We start from the raw sequence: 23,499 nt of genomic DNA, 5'->3' as shown, positions 1-23,499 counted from the left end.
ACTGCCTGTCTTGGATGAAGTTCTACCACGTACATATATGTATGCTCAAACATCATGGTGAAATAAGTGCCAAATTTTGTTTTTTTTTTCAGTACAGTTACAGTAAATATAACTGAAAATTTTATTATTATTAAAAAAAAACCAGTAATAAATATTATCTAAAATTACTGTATTAAAATAAGTCAATATTTTGTCAAAGTCAGTATTCATGCAATTATAATCAACAATATGAATGCTTTTACAACAAAAATATATTAATGATGAACAACTACTTATACTACATATAAAAAAAATCGAAAAGGAAAAAAGTTCTAGTCCATAAAATTAATAATATTTTGATCATAAAATTTATATTGGGCTTAATAATGGATCCTTCATTGCTTAACTTTCGGCAATAAAGGTTTGTGTTATTAAACGTTAAAATGAAATCGACGCAAACAATCCGGTTTCGGGCAGTTCACTTCGCTTTTCAATTATAATGAATAATTTGTCCGTGAAAAAACGTTAACCGTTGCGTCACGATTTAACGAGTACATTTGTATACTTGGTTTTTTGTTTAGACAAGTGAATAAATTCGACGTTTTCATCAGACTACATACAATATTTCTAATTATTTTATTTTTGTAAAAGAAAATGAAATGTGTCCATTGTATATAATACGTTTAACTTATATTAAAACTCTTTTAACCGAATCTTGAATTAATTTAAAATTTTCAATGTCTTCGATGAATAATTTAACAACGTATAATTTGAACGTAATAAGTATTTATATTAATACTATACAATATTTTTACCATTAACTTTTTTTTGGCGGGTAGGCGTTGAAAATAATAACATCACCTCTGTTTTGAAATTATAGTTTTTATTTAATTAAATAGGATATAATACGTAAAAAGTAAAAAATATGTACTGATAGTTCACAATACCATCCAGCAAATATTATCCTGTGCTAATTTGCGTTGCAAAAGCCATTGAAGAGTGTCCAATCTTTTGATCACATGTGAATTAACCTCAATGGAGTCGATTAAAGATATATTGGCCTCAATGGCTGAACAATTCAATACGACGATGAAGGACTTCCAGCAAGATCTCCAAAAAACTAATTCTCCAGTCACTCCCTCTTCTCTCGCTACGGAATTTGCCGCTTTTAAAACCTTCGTCGTCACGGCTTTGAATTCTCTCCAACGTCAGGTGGAATTATTTACATGTGAGTTTGACCGACTTGAAATGCGTTCCCGTAGGAAGATGTTGCTGTTCCACGGTGTACCTGAAGAGAGGTCGGAAGACACCTCGGCGCGGGTGACCAGTCTTGTCGCTGAACATCTTGATATCGACCAGATTACTACGACCTGCATCAAAAGATCCTATCGACTGGGTCGTAAAACGGAGGAAAAACCTCGTCCTATTGTGGTTAAGTTTTCGGATGTTTCTGTGCGAAGTAAGGTCTGGTTCGCAAAAACAAAGTTCAAGGGTACCGGTGTTACGCTGTCCGAGTTCTTGACCAAAGCCCGACATGACTTATTTTTAGCGACGAGACGGCATTTTGGAGTGAACAAGTGCTGGACGCGTGATGGAGCTATACACGTTATTGCTCCGGACGGATCGCGACATAAAATCGAAAGAATGATGGATTTCGAGAAGATTGTCGCTTTATCAAACTCAAAATCTGCCGTGCAACGTGTCGCAGCCACTGGTAAGACGTCAAATAATAAGACCCCACTTTTACGAGCTAAGAGAATGGTAAAAAAGTAGTTGTTTATTTTTACTCAAGCTTGAATTTTATAGATGTTCTTATATGATTTTGCAACCGATGTGTTTATTACCTATATGATTTGTAAACTGTATATAGTCTTTTTATTTGCTTTATATTTTGTACAATTCATATATTATTCATGTAGTTATTTTACTTTTTTATGCACCTAGTTCACTATTGTTGTAATGTGGTTGTGGTTATACTATATATTATTGATGTTTTAATTCCAGCGAATGACACAGTAGATAGGCTCCCACAGAGTATTCATACATGTAGATTATAGTAAACATTCTAAAACAAATTGTCTTTGGACAGACTTTGGATAATATTTCATTGTATTCATTTATTTTTTTTTTTTTAAGTTTGTAAAGGAATTACTTCTTTTTTTTTCTTTTTTTTTAAACTTATTTTATTTTTTTTAATGTTGTTTTTAAAATGTTAATTTATCTATGTCTGGTTGTATATTTGATTCTTACTGAAAAAGTTTAAGTATTTTATTTTGCAAATGGTTTCTTGGTTTTTATTAGTACTCTAAATATTTTATTTTAAATTATTGCTCCTTTTTTTTTTTTTTTTTTGTTTTTGTTTACTGCTTTTTTTTTTTTTTTTGTTTGTTGTTGCTTGTATCATTGTGGCTTTGGTCAGCTTCTCGTAGCTGGTGGGAATGTGAATTGAGCTCAAGTTGTTTTGTTTTTATTATTATAATTATTATTTTATTAATTTACATTTTTAAATTATATAGTATTTAACATTTTTTATTATCAAACATTTACATTTACCTACATTATAAATCTATTTTTATTTATTTATTTTATATATTCTTATTTGATTTATATTATGAGTCAGAACGATGATGATTCGTCGGATACATTTTGTACTTGTAGTGAAACAGATAGTAATGACAGTTTTCTTAGTCTACCCTCACTTTGTGATGAATTAAATGCACATTTTAGCGACGCTTCAAAGCTTTTTAACTTGGTTCACATTAATGCTCAGAGTGTTCCCGCTCATTTTTCGGATATGTTGACTTCGTTTCAAAATAATAATTTGCATGCTATTTTGGTTTCTGAATCCTGGCTGAAACCATGTCACCCTTCGACATCATTCAGCTTACCGGGTTTTCGCTTGATTCGGAATGACCGTTTAGGTCGTTCTGGAGGAGGTGTTGCCATTTACTTGCGATCACACATTCCTTTTACTGTTATTGATTTATCGCAACACCAAAATAGCCCCGGAGCTGAACATCTTTTTATTGAGGTCCTATTTTCCAACACTAAGCTTCTTCTCGGCGTTTACTATAATCCTAGCCTTACCATCGATTATTTTATGTCTTTTGAACAACTTTTAGAAAAATTTGCTCCTCTGTATACACATAAAATAATAATGGGCGATTTTAATACTTGTCTTCTTAAAAATGACTTTCGAACTTCACGCTTTACTTCTATTGTACAAGCAGCTGACTTGCACATATTGCCACTGTCTGCGACCCACACATTTCCTAACTGCTTACCTTCTCTTCTCGATTTAATCCTTGTCTCTTCTGATACTCATGTCGAAAAATTCGGTCAATGTGCTGCTACTGCCTTTTCCTATCATGACCTTCTTTTCTTGTCTTACAAACTAAGACCTCCTAAAGCTAAACGTAGAATTGTTATGAGGCGTAATTTTTGTAGGGTTAACTTTGAAAGGCTTGTTGAGGATGTGTCGAATATTGACTGGTCCGGAGTGCTTAATGCTTCATCAATTGATGAGAAGTTAAATACTTTCAATATCCTCTTAACTCAACTTTATGACAAGCATGCTCCTATTCGACCAGTGCTACTGAAACATCTACCGGCACCATGGTTGACTGACGAAGTGAAATCTTTGCAAAAGAAAAGGAATATAGCCAAAGCTAATTTTAGACTTGATCCCAATGACGTAAATCGTGAGAAGTACCGGAGAGCTCGGAATCGCTGTAACAGGCTGTGTAGGGATGAACATCGACGCCATATCTATAAGTCAGTTATTGAGGAAAATGACTCAACCCGAGTTTGGAATTTCCTCAGATCACTAGGAGTTGGGAAACAACAACAAGATCTACATTCTGAAAACATAAATCTAAATTTACTAAATCAGCATTTCTCATCCTCTGTCACTATTGATAATACAACAAAATTAAATACAATTTCTCAAATTTCTTCTTCCACAACTCCTGATCTTCCCTCTTTTCGATTCAGTCAATTCACGTGTAGTGACGTTAAGAAGAATATTCTAGCCGTATCATCTAACAGTGTTGGTTCTGATTGCATTAGTCGCCAAATGGTAATTCCTATTATAGATAATTTAGTTCCTATAATAACAAATATTTTAAATTTTTCCATTGAGAGTGGCACATTTCCTTCTTGTTGGAAAGATGCTTTAATCATTCCCTTGCCAAAAAAACCCACCTCGACTTCCTTTTCCGATCTACGTCCTATATCTATTCTTCCTTTCCTCTCTAAAGTCCTTGAACGTCTAACTTATAATCAACTTAACCTTTTCCTCTGTAGATACAATCTTTTCAATCCCTTTCAATCCGGATTCCGCTCCGGCCATAGTACGACTACGGCATTAGTAAAAATCACTGATGATATTCGCATGGCTAAAGACAAGCGTCAGCTCACTGTTTTGACATTACTCGACTTCAGTAATGCTTTCAATAGTGTAGATTTTGACATCTTGCTTGCAGTATTGCGTTCTCTTAACATTTCTCCTATAACGATTGACTGGTTTCACTCTTACTTGCACGGTCGCCGGCATCGAGTGCGACTTAACGACACTTTTTCTGACTGGACTACTGTCAAAGCCGGCGTACCGCAAGGTGGCGTGATGTCTCCACTCCTATTTTCACTTTTTATTAATACTATTACTAAATATATTTTTTCTTCCTACCACCTGTATGCTGACGATCTCCAGATTTACATGCACACAAGCTTAGAAGATCTGCCTAGTACGATAGGCACCATAAATAAAGACCTCGAACGTATCAACAGATGGAGCAGAGAGTTTGGTTTGCAGGTTAATCCTTCCAAATCGCAAGCTATAATTATCGGAAGTCAACAGCTTATTTCGCGGATTAATTACTCGAATGTGCCTCAAATCATTTTTGCCGGTGTCATTATCCCTTACAGTGAAACAGTCAAGAACTTGGGTATAACATTTGATAAATTTTTGTCGTGGGATCCACAGATATGTGAAGTTAGCAGGAAAATATTTTCATCAATCGGTTCACTAAGAAGGTTGCGTAATTTTCTTCCTTTTTCAACTAAAGCTGCTCTTGCCCAGTCTCTTCTTCATCCTATCCTTGATTACGCCGATTCTTGCTATCTAGACTTAAGGGAGGATCAGCTGAATAAACTTGAGCGTCTCCAAAACCTCTGTATACGGTTCATATTTGGACTTCGCAAATATGACCACGTCTCTGAGTTTCGTGAAGGGCTCAAGTGGCTTCCCATACGTCTTCGCAGGAGTACGCACATACTATCTCTTCTATATTCTATATTATTTAGTCCTATTCTCCCTTCGTATTTAAAGGAAAACTTTGAATTTCTCTGTGACTCCCATAATAAATCGCTTCGTTCCAGTGAACGTCTCACATTGAAAATTCGCAATCACTCCACTACTTATTACAGCAAGTCTTTTTGTATTGAAGCAGCGCGCTTGTGGAATAACCTTCCGTTACACATCAGACATGCGAAATCACTTGAATCTTTTAAAAATAAAGTTAAGGAATACTATTTAAGACTTTAAGTTTGCTGTCAATTACATTATCACTAGCTATTCATGTTTGTATTCGATTGTACTCGTACATAAGTTTATGACATGCTGTCTATATATATATGTATGTATGTATGTGTATTTTTTTTTTTTTTTTTATATATGTACGTGTATATCTATATATGTATGTATGTATGTTTATTGTTATGTATGTACGTGTATATCTGTATATGTATGTATGTATGTTTTATATGTTTTGATATATATGTATTTGTGTAGTATATTTATCTTGTTTAGTGTAATAATTTGTGTATAAATATAATTTCATATAGTATTTAACTTCTGTGCTGTACACGCGCTTTCCGCTTTTTCACATTAACTCCTCCATGCTGGTTGTCTGGAAGAAATCGCTCTTAAGCGATAAGACCGCCTGTTGTACATTTCTTTATTTTTTTTAATAATGTGTTATTGAATGTAAGTTTTTCTTTTCTCTCGTGTATGTACAATAAAGAGTTATTATTATTATTATTATTATTTATAAAATAAATATTAATTACTATTCACTTTGTTTATTCTCACTCATGTATAATACATTTTTAAATATAAAATACAAAATATATAAAATATATTTAAAAATATAAAATACAGAGGCCAACCAGTGGCGGGAACAGGGTCCAAGCCACCGGTGGTCAGGGCCCCAGAGAGAGGAACTTCCTCACAATACGCGCCGTGCCGAGGAGTACTGCCTTCTGCATCAGGCCCTTGACCCAGCTGCCTAACGAGAACCTCTTAAGGTGTTGGTCGAGGCTCTTGACCATTAGGCCATTCGCTGAAACGACTATCGGCACAATAACTGCTGTATCCACATCCCACATGTCGACAACCTCGTGAGCTAAGTCAAGATATTTTATTTGCTTATCCTTCTCAGCCTTCACGAGATTCTCGTCATGAGGGATGGTGACGTCAACAATTATCGTGCGGCGCTCCGACCGATCTATCACCACTATATCAGGCTTGTTGGCGACAACAGTCCTGTCAGTGATTATAGATCGGTCCCAGTACAGTGTGATACGACCATTCTCGAGAACTGGGTCGGGCACATACCTGTAGTAGGGTACCTCTGATACCACAAGACCATATCGAAGTGCAAGTTGTTGATGGATAATCTTGGCCACTTGATTATGTCTGTGCAAATACTCTCCGTTAGCAAGACGAGAACAACCGGAAATAATATGTCTAAGGGATTCGCCCGGAGTGTGACACGCCCGACATATGTCCACCGTGCCATCCCTCATAATATACTTCCGGTAATTGTTCGTAATAATAACTTCGTCCATAATTGCACAGACAAAACCTTCGGTTTCACCGAATAAGTTGCCGAACCGTAGCCAAGATACGAACGCCATAAAGTCCACTTCGGGTCCATGAAGGGCCCGATAGAAGCGTCCGTGTAACTCCTTGCTCTTCCATACCCCCTTGCGGTTCTCAGTACTTAGTACTACAGGTTTGCGCCAGTTCTCTTTGCCTAAGGAGAGCGGAGTTAGCCCCTTGTCCATTGTAACTACATCTCGGTGCATATCTAAGTCAGTGTGGAGAAAATACTCCCTGAGTTTGTACACCTCACGGTTATGTAGGGTCTTGACATTTAAAAAGCCACGGCCACCACATCTCCATGGGATATACAATCTCATCACCGAAGACCGAGGATGATGCATCCGATATGCAGTCAGCAGGACACGTACTCTCCTATCCAAGGCGTCTAGTTCTTTTTGAGTCCACTTGAATATGCCGAAAGAGTACATCAAGACCGGCATGACCCAACCATTGAAGGCGCGAACCTTATTGCCACCCGACAAAAGACTTTTGAGTACTTTTTTCAGACGACCAAAGAAACGCTCCTGCAGTGATTGTTTCATGTCGGTCACATTGATGCCTAACGCTTCTGACACACCCAAGTATTTGTATGATTCGTTTGCGGACAGTGTTCTAAAGTTTATGGAATCTGAAAGTTGATAACAACTAAATAATTAAAAATAAAATTTTATTTATTTTTTATTATTTGTTAATTACTATTATTATTAATGATACATAATAATATTAATTAAACAGCATACGTATGTAGTTCGCTTTATTTCTTTAAACGAACCTAATGTGTATTAGATGAAATGACAACTTAAAACATTGAACTCTATTATCATTTAAACTAGGTATTCAGAGTGAAAAACAAAGAATGTCGCTTAAATAGAGTACGTGGTATCTTACTTATGTAATCACTATCCAATCTTATATACATATTCACATTTCTAGAGTACGTTAAAAATATATGTAGAGAAGATATTAATTTAGAGAAAATAATTTTCAGACGAACATTTTTTTAAGACTTTACTTTTGTAAGCATTGTAAGATATTGTTTCTTGCAGGATTTACTATGGTCCAGCGGGTAGCTACAGATGAGCGTCCATTCGAGACGCCCTCATCTGACGAAAGCGGTCTGGGTAGAAGCGACTCCCCCAGCGATGATTCGGAGCCAGAAGCGGCACTGGTATGTTCCACGTAGCAAATAATTTCATACCCATTTCTATTTAAATGTTACCCACTTATAGTATTATACAAAAAGTATTCATTATATACACAAAAAACAGGTGGTTAGCAGTTTTTAAAATATAAATTAAATACCTGGCACATATTATATTAATTACTTAAAGAAAACTCAATAAGGATACGTCATGACAAACGTCAAAACAATGAAAATTCAACACGGCCAAGTTTGAGGTACAGAGATGGGGCTTAACAATATGCCTCTCTTATTTATCTTAATTTTGATATGATAATAGATTTTAAACCTTATTTAAATATTATAGCAGTAATAATTGTTTGCTATCACATTTGTGTAGTTATTTCTAAATTTGGGAAACTCGAATCTGATACGTCAGAATCCATTAAAAAATCTGTAAGAATTCAGACCGAGAAAATTGAAAAGAAAACAAAATGCATAGAAGCCTGTACTTGCGGTGCACCTAAATAACTAACCGAAAATTTTCGAAAATGACATAAAAATACTACTTTCAAAAAGGCAAATTTCAACATAAGCAATAATTTATATATTTATATGAATATCGCTACACTCTAAGGAAACCACTAATTATGACAGTCTTAGAAAAAAAGTTGAGAAGAAAGAGACGATTACGCAAGATATCTGAAAAGTTGATTGATGCCTGCCTATTAGCTACAATTACTTTGGCATTTGCTGAAATTACTATGACTGTTTTGCTTCTGTTATTATAAATCTTCAAGATCATTAAAAGTTCATTAAAAATGGCACTACGAAGAATGTGGGGAAGAAAAAAGGAAATTTTCAAAAGAGCGATATCATTCGCCGTGGATGCTTGCCTCTGGGCCATGTTTATATTTGGAACATATTTCCTCATTACATTTTAAAACAACTTCTTATTTAACAACTTATACGAAAACAATTCAAAGTATAACAATTTTCAATTATTTAGTACACGTACGATACATGATACGCAGAAAACTGTAAAGCATCAATAACTATTAACAATGTTTTTTACTATTTTAGTATACATCCAATTATTATGTTGAAATAAATAAAAATATTTTTACATGATGTATTTCTAATATACCATTAGAAATAATAAGTTCGCCTACTACTCTACTCTTCATTATGATTGATAAGGTTTACTTATTAGCGGAGTAAAGACAACATATCGTGTATCGAAGTCTAGTCGGTCAGAAAATAATGTCACAGGAGTGATCCACAAAGGCCACGGCATGACCATTTTAATATCACAAAATAAAGTTAACAGTTTGTATGAAGTTATAGATAATTAAATGTTAACTTTTTATAATATCTGAAACCGCAACAATAATAGAGATTAGAGACTTTTATTTGTATTGAAAATAAAAACATATGTACTACTTATTATAAGCGATTCTATAATTAACCTAAATCGTTTTTCGTACTTATGTATCTCTGCATACGTTACGTTCTTACAATACACATTATGTGATGTGATGGTGTGAGTCTTTTAAAAAGAGGATAACGATAATTCCTTCCATTCCTTCCAAAAAAGGTTGACAATTTACTAGCATTTCAAAAGAAATGTTAGTATATTGTGTTTAGACCATAGACCAAAAAGTAAAACCTCTACAACAAAATGTCACATTGGCTTAATTTACAATGTCAAGTATTACAAAATGTGTGCTGGGAACACGTTAAGCAAGTTTATAATATCTTTGACATTAAATAAACAAAACAGAAAACAATCCATATGCACTCCTAAAAACATATAAATAAAGAAACGCTTTACATCAGAATGCCAGATTTCGTAATATCTTCTGAAAATAAATCGTACAGATCGGGAGACACGACATCGCTGATCGAAGAATACTGCGTGATGTATCGCTTTCTTAAGAATTTATGATTTGTTATAGTTTCTAAATTGTTTTTTTTTTATGATTTTCTGGCATCAGTAGACGGACGAGCAAATAGGCGACGATGGGATGGAAAGTGGTCTCTACTGCCTAAAGACATTAGTGCCGTATGAAATTTTAATCATTTCTTCCATACTGCCAATTCGCCACCCACGACCTGAGATGTTACGTCCCTTGTGTCTTAAGTTACACTGGCTCACTCGTGCTAAGCTTGAACAAAACAATTATAAGTATTACTGCTTGGCGGTAGTGGGTGGTACCTATACAGATGGGCTTACACAAAACCCTACCACTAAGTACAAAGCCCTAGAGAGGAGATGTACCATTAATTTGTGAAATTGGCGAGTTCATTTTACTACCTCAATACTCTAGTGACAAGCTTAAAAGGCTGCAGATCCCAAAGTCAGGGGTTCAAAACCAGGCCTTAAAAAGTCACTCTAAAAATTCTTATTAACAGCAAAAAGTACCTATAGAAATTCAAACTACATCGCTTTCATTAACTGTAATCAGATAATGATAAAAGTTATGTTGTTTTAATATTAATATTCTGTACTTAAATTTGCTGTTATCACCGTCAATTAAGATAAGTTTCCAGTTAATTTATTAAATAGATAGATAATAGGATGCAAGTGAAGCAGTAGTTGGGTTGAGTAGTGGAAGGGTGGATCACATTTAATATTAGTTATTAGCCAGTATTTATATAAAGATACCCAGTGAATACGGAGTGAGCACGCTGTGATCGAATAATATAGACACAGGCAAAACCGCAAGTGTCTGCTTGTTTATAGCTAGTATTAGTTGAATATTTGTCAAAGGACGTAATTGTGTCATTATTGAATGAACAAACAAAACTTTGCATCTCAAATTTCTGTATAACTACAGAGCACATATTATTTTCAAAAACTTTAGAATCACAATTAAACATTTGTCATTTTAAAATACATTATGAAACATATATTTTTTTCAATACTTTATTAACCAATATGCCTTAAATCACTATTATTAATTTTATTTTAGGTGGTACCACCAGATGGCGGTTGGGGCTGGGTCATAGTGGCTGCATCATTCATGTGCAACTTTCTTGTGGATGGGATTATTTTTTCTGGAGGGATGTTGCTAGAACCCATTCAGAAAGAATTTAATGTGAGTTTTTACATTTAATCATTTTTTTAAGGTATTATTTTGATGTATAATGGCATACATGGGAAATCAATTCATCATTACCAATTAATTTATAATTTCTTGTGATATAATGACAAACAAAGTCACATAGCAAAGTCACAAAGTATTGAATCTCAAATGTCATATCAGATTTAGAAATCAATTTCAAACTGACGTTGATGTAAAATAAAAAATAAAATTAACATATGTTTTTAATGTAGTTGCTTGATCTAAAATACAATTTGGATTTTGTAAAGATCTAAAGAGGGTCACCTTATGATTAATACATACACACGACCACGCCTTCACTCGATGACTCGCGTCACAACCGTGCCCCCGTCTTTAAACGACATATAACTGACAATTTATTAACAACGGTCGACGAGTCGATATGTGCCGACTTGAAACATTTACATAAATTATTGGTCGTGAAAATTATTATTGGAATATTTTAGCTTTGCTAAAAACAGACCAATGTTTAAACTACTAGCGGTATTTAAAAAAACTGATTATTTGCAAATCGTACACAGGTTTCAGAGGACGCCTGTGCACAGAGGTGCAATATTGAGAAACTGTGTTGTGTAGTTTTTCATAATATTTAATTTCAATAATATGTTTTGCACAACTATTCTAAAAATGACGATGACATATACAAACACAAGCAACAACAACAACAAGCTTAACATTAAATCCTGAATACATACAACGCTTGTGACGTATTTGTCTGTTTGACAATTTTCTTCTCAAATCAAATAAAAACCAATCGTGGCTCGTTCAAGGTTACTATGAAGTAGGTCATATTTGGAATGAAAACTTATTATCAATTGACTGTAAATTGACAAACAGTATCTTCAAAAGAGTGATTGAAATCTCGGGCATTGGTCTAAATATTAAGACTGTTCCATTTCCGCATCTAGTGCAATTTATAAAAGCATCTTAATATTGTTTTGTTTTATAATATATTTAAAAATTTAAACTAGTTTGCATTTATTTTAATTGAATAAAAAAATAATTCCAACACTTAATCAAATGCGTATGTTATATTTTTTTTTCTAAAATATTTTAATATGTTATTTAAATAAAATTATGATAAATAAAAAACTACTTTTCTGGTATGTTAACATCTCGTTTTATATGAACAGAAATAGATATATTAAATTATATTACTCAAAAATGTAACGTTTTTGAATCGAAGTAAGTAGCGTTCTGATTACCGACCGTCACAACAATGTCGAGTTACGATTACCATAATGTTAAGGCCAAGGCCTCGACGCCGGCGCTATAAGAAACTCATTCACTCACCCATTCATGTTTCTACTTTTAATTTTATTGATGTTATTGTTCTAAACTTTATAAAATAATGCGGATATTTTCAATACACTTTAATTAATTCATTAGAATTTATTATAATATTAATCGATTGGTAAGAATTAAAAGTCAAACTCAACATCTAAAATTCAGACTCGTTTTTTGATTAGAATATCTGTAAAAAATAAAACGATAACGATTTCGTGTCCGTAAATGATTTATTTTATTTTTTGGAGACATTTTAGTTGAATAATAATTTAACCTTACTAAAATATAACAAGTATAAAAAGTATGATTAGAGAGTACCTAATTTTATGGTAACACAATAACAGTGTGTATAATTATATTATATCCTAAATCGACGAATAGCCAATTGCATTTAAAATATATATTTGTCACCTAATGTTTTAGATATTATAATCAGTCGTCTAAATGCTGACGTCAAAGAAACCTGCGGGTTGTCTGCGAGTCGGCGACGGTGGCCAATTAATTATACAATTTACACAGCCTTTGTCCTTAAAGCGTGGAAATATCCCGCGGTCATTCTCATAGGGTTGACTCTTGGATTTAAAAAAACATATTTAATTTGTACATATAACTTGACATGTGTCTGTAATAAAGTTGAAATTTATTATTATCTAAAAACAAAATAAAAGTAATCATATGAAAGGATCACGAATACGCGATATTCCGTCGTACGTACAAATTGGCCCGTACGAGCAAGAGCACGATTATTGAGTTTTAATTTAAATGTCACGTTTGTTTAAGCGCAAAGCTTTCGATTGGCGAAAGTGCAGTAACCCGAGTACATTAAGCACAGAAGTAACCACGAGGGGGCAATGTACTGTGCCGGCCTCGAGACGCCATTCTTGCATTTTTGATTTGTATCGATACAAGTAGATTCGAGTGAATTTTTATATGTATGAGGTACGAGATTTAATCGGATTGCAATTTGCACTAATCCAGTAAAAATAAAAATTGCCAGGAAACTTTATTATCCAATGTAAGTAAATATTAACGTTCATCAGGAACTATTTTTATATAAAATTGTTAATCTATCGCTCAATTACAGACTTATATAATACATCACATTTTTAGCACAATTTTAATTAATAAAAAAAAATTACGCAAATTAACATTTGTGTTTTTATTCCTCATAAATCAACGACGCGACAGTAATAATTGGTACACATTGTATTTGCACACATATGTCGTAGAATCAGGTATTGACTTTTATAGCAATTGAATCGATTAAAACGTCTTTTTGTGAACTAAAAAACAAGTCCCACTGATATAAGTCGTTCAGGTATCAAAAGGTCTTATGATGTTGACTTCGGTGACCTCTATAATGATATTGACGATAATTTTATAAAAATATACACTTGTAATAGTATCCAAAAGTGAATTTATAACCTCTGGATATTTGCCAAGTTACAAAAAGTTTTGCTAGGAAATACAACGTAGGAGGATTGTGTTGCATCTTAAATAATTAACAAATAGCTAAATAAAGAAAAACCCAATAATATTTTATTGTAAGTAAACTAATCAAAGCGGAATTCAAAATATTGTATTAAAATATGAATTATCAAATTTATATACAAAATTAAATATTTTGCAAGGTTGTTTTAATTCGGTACTATTTGAAGATAAAAGAAATAAATAATACAATAAATTTTATAACAATAAAAACAAGTCAATTCAATTTATTACCCGCCGACATCTGGTATGTTAAAAAACATACATGCGTATATATATAGTGTAATACCATATGTTCATTTCGAAGCGGAAGTTTCGACAGTATCGCTACAGTTGATTAAATTTAAAAAAAAGTAATTGTATTTGCAGGCATATGTCGAAAAATTTCCGTTACATATTCATCATAAATTCATTTATGTTTAATAAGAGGTCTGCGGCCTAAAATGAATTTAATGTTTAATTTGATTGCAAAAATTAATAAGGAAAATTAGTATTAAGCTATTACTTCATTATGCCTAGAACCAAAAAGCAAAATAAATGCTACAAAAGTAAAAACAGTAGGGTATTGATAATGCAAAGACTATGCTTGTCCCGTTAAACTCACAGCTAGCGAATGACCTAACGCGAAATCACGTGCATTACATAGTAAATAACAAACTGAATAGGAAATACATTGAAAAATTATTAATGAAAATAAAAAAGTGTGTAAAACTGCATGAGAAAATTTAATTCATTATTATAGGAGTAAAATTACGTGTGATTCTGACCACAAAATCGCAAAATATTATTAAATAGTTGGACAAGGAATAGTATCGGGATATTTAAGACATTTTTTTGCATTGTGATGTATACAAAACTACAAAAATAAAACTCAACTATCAGTCAAAATCAAGCCGCATCATCTGGTGTGCTGTTGCATATAAATTTTAAATATCTTGGAGAATAATGCAAAATATAACTGAGTGGAATAACTACTGAATGGACTAACTGTAATTGAATGATGACGATGATTACGATATTGTTTTTATTTTTACAAATTTATACAAACGATTACTCGTTCAATAAAAATTCACTAAAATGTTAAATATTTCTCAAAGTAAAAATCAAGGTTAGTCACATGTATGTGTATATTTATCCACATGTTAATACGATATCATTTACTTATAACGAATCCGTCATGCAACTTTCACATGAACGGAACTTTATTATTGAATGCAACATTAGTTTGTCTAGACGTCCAGTTTATTACGGTACCACGCACCGGCACTGTCATGGTCTCCAAATGGTCGTACCCTTATTCCTTGTATTATTAACTATAATCGTTGAAGTAATAAAAACCTACATAAAAGCCTCCTTGTCTTTTTAGCTTTAAATAGTTCAGAATATTTTTAATTTATTTATGTTACTTTCTTTCTCAAAACAATATTCTTTAACTTAATTAAGTATTCGGTTTGTTGATGATAAGTATCTTCATATTAGAAAAGTTTTTAACGATTTTAACGTTTAAGTTTTGTATGGAAATCGTTTTATTTGGGTCGAGTAAATGTCGATCGATTAAGCGTTCTCGTTTCTAAATGGCGACACATTCTTCTATCGGACATTGAGTTTAATTCCTATCACTATAATTAAATGCAACATGTATAAACGAACTTGTCAGTTGTCACTGTAACTAACAAGGCTACTGGGTCAGTGAGAGAGCATCGAAAACGGAAATACACATATTCGTACTTGGAAGTTACACTACACTTCCACGTTGCACGATCTAGTTTTTTTAGATCCAAAAGATAATTATCATAATGTATATTTGATTGCTTCCTGATATTAAAAACATTGTCATACAAAAATTGTCTAGGTTGTTTTTTTTTTTGATAAATCTGTCCCGTCAAATTTACTTCATTTAGAGTATAAATATACAATGAAAATTACACATAATATAATCATCAAAGTTCCCATTGATATTAAATATATATACTATATAATTACATAACACCATAAAGATTTAAGAAAATTAATAGTTTAAGCTGAAATGACTTGATTAAAATATTTTAAATACTTGTCTATGAACTATGTGTACTTACCTTTAATTGTTATTAACTTGATGGCTTATAAGAAAAACGGTGCTTAGGTGTACTGTGTTTATTAACTTATTCAAACTAATTTTTAGATTATTGTGTTAAAAGGAAAACGGGAGTTAGTTGAATTATAAGATTACAAGGATTTTGGGTTCTTCTACGAAGAAAGTCTACACACTCGTTTTAAATACATCATAATTGTGTGATATTTTTCTCTCCTTTCCTTTACTATTTTTTGTTGTCTGTATTTTCTATTTTTATTAATTAATAATATTATTTTCCTCAGGCGAGCGGTGGACAAGTGGCACCAGTTAATTCTTTACTCGCTGGATTTTATCTGTTAGCTGGTCCGTTTGTTTCGGCGTTAGCTAACAAGTAAGTTACAATTGTTTTCCGCTTAAACGGTGTCTGTAGAGACTATTAAGGAAATACAAATAAAAGAAATAACTTATCGTGGAAAATCCCTTGAATGGATTTCAATACAGAAATTATAATACGTCATTACCAAGAATATTATGAGTTTATGAAATAAAAATAAAAAAATAAAGTAAAACAACAAGTTCAAAGTCTAAGTGAATGAATACGAACGCTTCGCATTCAAAACTTATGTAATAGTAGTCATTACCCTTAATCGTTACCGCATATAATACATAATTATACATAAAACAGATATTCTTTGTTACATAATATACAATAGAGTAACGACAAAGAAACACCTAAAATAAATATAATCACCTTACAGATACGGTTTCCGGGTGGTGACAATAATCGGAAGTGTGATATCGAGTGCCGCCTTCGCGATCTCCTATTTCGCCACCAGCGTTGAGTATCTCTATCTCGTTTATGGCATCGTGGGAGGTTAGTTATTATTTAATTAATCGCCTTAATTAAACAGACAACACTCTGTTGCTATAAAATCTACAGTTTAAAGTTTGTACTCGTTTATATTATCCTAACAATAATTTAAATAAAAATCTAACTTCAAAAATGCTGTTAACTAAATCAGAGTTTATTTAATATTATAATACATAAACATTATATATCAATTTATCATGATTTTTTTTAAATGAAAGCGAAGGACACGTACATAGTTGTCATAGCAATTCATATAATATTATTTGATCCAAGGACTCGGTTTCTGCATGATATACATGCCCGCGGTGTTGACCGTTGGGTTCTACTTCGAGAGATGGCGAGCGTTGGCCACAGGACTCGCGCTGTGCGGTTCCGGCGTCGGCACCTTCGTGTTCGCACCACTTACCGAGACACTCATCCACGGACTCGGCTGGAGGATGACCATTCTTATACATGCAGGTGGGAGAATTATTTTATTTATATTTTCATATTTACTTTAGTTTGAAAGATAATATAAATTAATCTACAAATACTTTTTATATATTACACAATGTTTAATTTGTTATTTTCCGAGAGTAGAAAAATAAGTTAAAGTAACCAGTATTATATATCAAGATATTTTAATAATATTAATCATGTTTAATAATTCCAGGTTTTGTTCTGCTGTGTCTCGTATGTGGGGCCCTGTTCAGACCGATCAACCCAGTACGAGTGACATTAGCTGATCAACAGGAAGAAGATACTTCGCGTCGTCATGAGGAAGCCGTCGAAAAGCTAAACTCGATGTTAAAACTTCACAATAAACTCGATTCTGGTATATCGATGCCAACAGAGATGAGATTTACGAATAAAGTGAGTCCGCATACTTGGATGGGCGTCGCTAACAATACACGTTATCCGACCGCTGAAGAAATATTTCGAGGAAGTAATTCCCATCTCAGCAGACGGTCATCGGCAACGGCAAGCACATTGAAGAATCATGGCAATAAACCATTCCATTTTATAGCCGTTCCAGTTGCAGAAAAGGATGAACAAGAAGACTCTAATAGCAATATCGACAACGCTGAACCTCTAATATCTGAATCAGTTAAAGTAGTAACCAGGGATGCCAGATCTCGTCGTTCTCATATTGATTTGGTTGCGAGACCTTTCTATCGTGATGACATCTTCTTCGGCGGCAGTCTAGCAAGAGTACCGCAATACACTTCTCGAACTTCTCTGGGTTATCATCTCCACGTTACACATGTTCCCACACAAGAAGACGCTCAAGAAGAACACTCTGGCAAATGCCGACTATGTCCCGAAGCTGTGAGACGTGCTTTAGCTACATTATTAGATGTCAGTCTATTTCGATCACCGACGTTTTTGATTCTCGCTGTGAGTGGATTCTTTACGATGCTGGGATTCTTCGTACCTTACATGTATGTGAAACAAAGAGCGGAACTTAATGGAGTTGGTAAAGCGAGTAGTCTTATGCTTGTATCAGCTATTGGCGTTGCTAATATCATTGGTCGTATCGCATGCGGACTCGTTTCTTCGACACCAAAAGTATCTCCTTTGTGGTTAAACAATATAGCCCTTTCTGCTGGCGGGATTGCGACCATGATCAGTGGACTCTGCTATGACGATTTCTATCAGTTCGGATATTGTGCTATCTTTGGACTTTCAATTGGTGAGCAATAATAACATTATTTCTTTTTAATAAACTATATTAATATCGTTATTTCAGCGTTGCATAAATCTTAATAAATGTTATAGTACACTGTATAATACAAAGAAATATGTAAAATGATTATAAATTAATAATTAATATAATATCTTTTTATAAACGTCCAATAAATTATATGTTTAGTTGCTTTGTAAATATGCGTATTAATTAAATGAGATTACTTATTGATTTAAAAAATTATATTCAGCGTGCTTCGCATCACTTCGTTCGATTCTCGTCGTGGAGTACATCGGACTAGAGCAGCTGACGAATTGCTTCGGGTTGTTCCTACTGTTCCAGGGTTTCGGTGCGCTTTTGGGTGCACCAATCGCTGGTTAGTGCTCATACATATTTTTTTATTTAATATGACGATTAAATCCAGTTATGACAGTCTTGTATATTATAATTATGAGATTAAAATACTATTACTAATATATATATATTAGTAATAGTATATATATTAATATTAGTATTAGTAATACATATATTAGTAATAGTATTTTATTATTTATTATCTTTACTAATTATACATATATTAAAGTGAACGACTGTACAGAATATACTGACTGTTTCTACAGCTTATTGCACAACCTTAATAAATATACAACATAGAGTCAAATGAACATCCGTTTGAAGAAAGGTTTCCAAACTACAAAGGTTAATTTTTAAATTGTAGCCAAAATCGCCAGAAAGGGTGATAGTTCCAATAACATTTTTTTTTTTAATTTTTATTAACAATTCCAATTCAGAATGCGTAGATAATCACAACAACGTATGTAAATCGAATCGTTAAAACCGGCTATCGCGTCTCGCTTAGTACCGTTCCATGTCATTTGTTATCGTTGAGGTGTTGAGAGCATCGATAATTTTAACACTTTTATAATAACATTAAATGTTATTACAGCAATGATAAGCAGATGAGAATTAAATAAAAATACAAAACTTTAGGGTACGGCCTGTTAGATAGGATTTTACAAAACTTATTATTTGAAACGTCTCTAATTCTTTGGTCTGAGGTTGCAGTTTATAATAAAATTCTCTTTTTTTTACAGGCGCCTTAATGGATATGACAAAGAGTTACGAGATATCTTTCTATGTTTCCGGCGGTTTCCTCCTCCTCTCTGCCGTGATGTGTTATCCCGTGGACTACATCAGTAGATGGGAGAAATCAAGAAACAAACTCGCTTCGACACCAAAAGTGTGAAAAACATCATTTTTGCTCCTGGCTTCTATGAACCAAGTGAATATTACTGTAAAAAAACTATGATAGAATCTGACATATGTTTTTAACAATTGATAGTCTATGGTCCGTTTTAGGACGCTTAAAATCAGTGTTTATTTAATTATGTTTACATTTTAGTGACAATTAACACTGCCCTGTACTTTCCACACTTTTAGACTTCCTATTAACGGTTAATATTTTTAAATGAGATTTAAAAAACTAGGAATGGGGTTAAATCTATTTTCTAATTTTTATGGGACGTTTACACCCTATAAACAATTTCAAAATATTTCATTTATAGGTATAATTATGAGTAAATTGTATATTGTAAAATAAATCCGTACTTATTATTGTATATTTGTTACAGAACAAAATCGTATTGCCTAATGAATGTGCTCTCTGATTATATTAAAAAATAGGAATACAATAATTGAATACATATCCTTTGTACTTACAAACATCACATACTTGCCATAAACAATTTGCATATTTATAACGATGTAAATTGATAAGTGCCTAGATATGTGTAGTTACTGTAAATATTATTAAATCAATGTTACAGGTAATTTATTTAAAACATACGTAACATTACTTTCAGTAACATTGGCCATACTGAAAAGGAATTTTGATGTTGCAATGACTCGATCGAGTTAAATAAATGCATTTAAAATAATAGTTTAGTAGTAACTTGTTAAAGTACAAAACTCGATATATTATTCTACAGTGCATCTTTTATTCGTTTTCCTTGATATTGAGTAGATCTGAAGCCAAAATACATGTACTTAGTACCTACAGATGGCACATTACATGAAAATGTTGAAATTGAATTAAAACTTAAGAATCGATCAATTAACGCTTATGTGATAACTGCGGAGACAGAGAACTTAAAATTTACTAAGAGCAATTTAGACTTTGGTCATGTTTTTATCATTTCAGTTAAATTTGAAGACAAAAAAAAGTTGCTAGTCACACTTTAATGCTCTTTTTTTAAATGTAACACGAACATATTTTGTATTTATTACAAAATAAGTTAGATTTTCAAAATGTCTTTATAAAAAGTGTAAACTTAGTTACACTTATTTGATACGCATACAATTTTCACATTAAAGTACAATATAACTCAATTGTAACGTCGTTAACTTCATTGTGTAGTGACACATTATACCATGGCCACATCCGCGTTGATCGTGACGAAATTTCATAACAATGAAATGATAAGAATAAAATAACGTTTTACAGCAATAGCCTATTCCAACCTAAAAAAGATAATGCGAAATAAACAACATTTGACAGAATTGACGTGATATCATTGGTGCTTGAATAATCTATAATATTCAATATGGGTTTGGGTTTTGTAAGCGGACGAGGCTGTGTTCCGAGCTTCGGAAGTATAATTATACTAGTTAAGTGGAATATTGTTACACTATAAAATATATATATAATAATCAAGAACAGTTAGTTGTAACAATATTATATTAATATATATAATATGTGCACTATTAGCCAATTGCATAGAATACGTAAATCAAGATTTGTATATCTTTATTCTATCTTTTATTGGAATGGGCTATACCTAAATATTAAGTACATAATAAGTTTCGGAATAAACGACACAGATGTGGTCGTAGCATTAACTTTACTATACTTAATCCAATAAAAATGTACCCTGTTATCTGTATAAGCGGTACATCATATTATAAGACTTGTTAATATTATAGGTCTTGCATGTGTGTGCAAAATGAGTGATTTTATTATATTATTCATAGGTTAGATAATTTGATTGTTATCAATGTTTGTGCCTTATTGTATGAAGTGATACTTATCGTATTTTAGATATTGACATTTAAGTTTAACTTTTATCAAGAAAATAGACTTGAAGTAAGCCGATGAAGTTCCAAAAACCCATTATATACTATTTTTAAGTTAGTTTCCTTTTCTATGTAATCCTAACTTAAAGAATAAGTAATATGTTATACGACTTTGGCTGTGGTCTATATGGATAGCAGATTGAAAATCATAGTCATAAATGTTTAGTTTTTCGTATTAAACTATTTCTTTGTCAACCTTTGCCTAGTTGAATATATACAAATTGGTTGACATATAAACAAGATTATTTTTTTCTAGAATTTATTACAGTCCTGGTCATACCTGGTCCTTTTTTGTTTGTTATTTGATGATAATTTGTATATATGGGTGTCATTATGGTGAATCTGTTGATATAGTTTATAGATTAAAAATATTTTTATTTGCATTTCGAAACAATGACTATGATTTACGACTGACGAAAATATTCTGTTAACAAATGTATGCCACAAAGCCAATAATTTAAGATTTAAAGATGCTTGCTTTATTTTCCGAATTATTTATAAAATATAATGCAAGCAGGCTTTGTCTTATCATTCGAAAGTAATAATAACGTCCGCAGCAAATTCGTATTAAATATGATACTTTTGTTGTTAATCTGCTTTTTTATTTTATCCTGTTTGACCTTGTATTTTTTTTATCTTTTGTTAATGGCATTAAAAAAAATTACTCTTTATCCTCACAGCTTGTATAGAGTAAAGATAATATCCATATCTTTACCTTAAAGTAGAAGTAATGGACAATGTTAATACATATAACTGTATTCAAATGTAATATGAAATATTACAAAAACCAACGACATGAACAAAATACTAACTCTCTAACGTCTGTAAGTTAGTGTCACAGTTTTCGAGATATTTATATTTACTTTAAACTTGCTAAAATCTTTTTAGTAATAAATGAAAATAAGAAACTTACAATAATAAAAACAGATAAATAGTGACATATTCCATATTTTAATTAGTTCCTACTAAAGCGACATTATGCCACAACAACAATATTATTCAATAATATTGTTGTGGCATACGTTGTGTTGTGTTGTGCCACGAACCTCAGTTGTAATATATAATATAACTGTTGTATATCAGTATACGTATGCATAAATACAATAATGAAAACTGTCTGTTAATCTTATCCACCTTGGGGTCTAGGGATGAGGATGGAATATACTACTTTTATACAATATAAAAAAATACAATAATTACAATAATAATCAATAATTTATTATGCCAGTTGTATGTATTTGCTCGTAGGTACTTGCTACGCATTTGCTCCGCATGTATATGACCATAATATGGATCAATTTACACTACAAATATTAATATACTGATGTTTACCAGCTCTGCCCGCAAGCTTCAAGTTGAAGAAGTAAAGAAAATAAAAAAATCCTAAAAAAAATATTATGTATTATTTTTGAGAAAAAACGTAATGAAATCCAAACTAAATCCACAATATTAAGCTTCAAACTTCATGTTCGTTCTACAAAAATACATCGTTATCCGAATAAATACTTGCTATTATAAAGTCTGTCTTTGTTTACAAAAAATAAATATTCAAATCACATTCAAATATTATTTATTTTTTTCAAAAAAACCTTTGCCAATTTTGTGCCAATATAATAATGCCAATTTGAAATTGACATTCCGCGCTAAGCGCTCACAACAAGAGGACGTATTATAGCTCGTCGTCGCGTGCCACACTCACAAATACTCATGGTTATTTTCTACGTATTGTCTTCTCCTACAGGTATAGCGCGGCTAAGATGTTTTGATCTGAAGTATACATGTATCTATTTTAACTTATATAGACTTTTCGGCTATAAAAATACATTTTCTGACAAAAATATATATTTTAACCGACTTCAAAAAAGGAGGTTCTCAAGAAAATTGTT

At 32.3% G+C, this 23,499-nt stretch overlaps 1 protein-coding gene across 1 annotated transcript in view; it reads left to right on the top strand.

Moving 5' to 3' along the window:
- Positions 1 to 20,463, top strand: part of LOC113402569 (monocarboxylate transporter 3) — a 34,851-nt gene extending 14,388 nt beyond the window's left edge. Inside the window, exons 2-9 of the mRNA XM_026642859.2 lie at positions 7,912 to 8,033; positions 10,961 to 11,086; positions 16,247 to 16,335; positions 16,703 to 16,818; positions 17,089 to 17,274; positions 17,468 to 18,487; positions 18,732 to 18,857; positions 19,576 to 20,463. Coding sequence (XP_026498644.2) covers positions 7,920 to 8,033; positions 10,961 to 11,086; positions 16,247 to 16,335; positions 16,703 to 16,818; positions 17,089 to 17,274; positions 17,468 to 18,487; positions 18,732 to 18,857; positions 19,576 to 19,727 — 1,929 coding nt within the window. The 5' untranslated portion in view covers positions 7,912 to 7,919 and the 3' untranslated portion in view covers positions 19,728 to 20,463. The remainder of the gene's footprint in view (positions 1 to 7,911; positions 8,034 to 10,960; positions 11,087 to 16,246; positions 16,336 to 16,702; positions 16,819 to 17,088; positions 17,275 to 17,467; positions 18,488 to 18,731; positions 18,858 to 19,575) is intronic.
- Positions 20,464 to 23,499: the final 3,036 nt, after the last annotated feature.

The sequence above is a fragment of the Vanessa tameamea genome, chromosome 11 (genome assembly GCF_037043105.1).
Source record: "Vanessa tameamea isolate UH-Manoa-2023 chromosome 11, ilVanTame1 primary haplotype, whole genome shotgun sequence".
NCBI classification, from domain to species: Eukaryota; Metazoa; Arthropoda; class Insecta; order Lepidoptera; family Nymphalidae; genus Vanessa; species Vanessa tameamea.
This window is presented reverse-complemented; position numbering and strand designations above follow the sequence as displayed.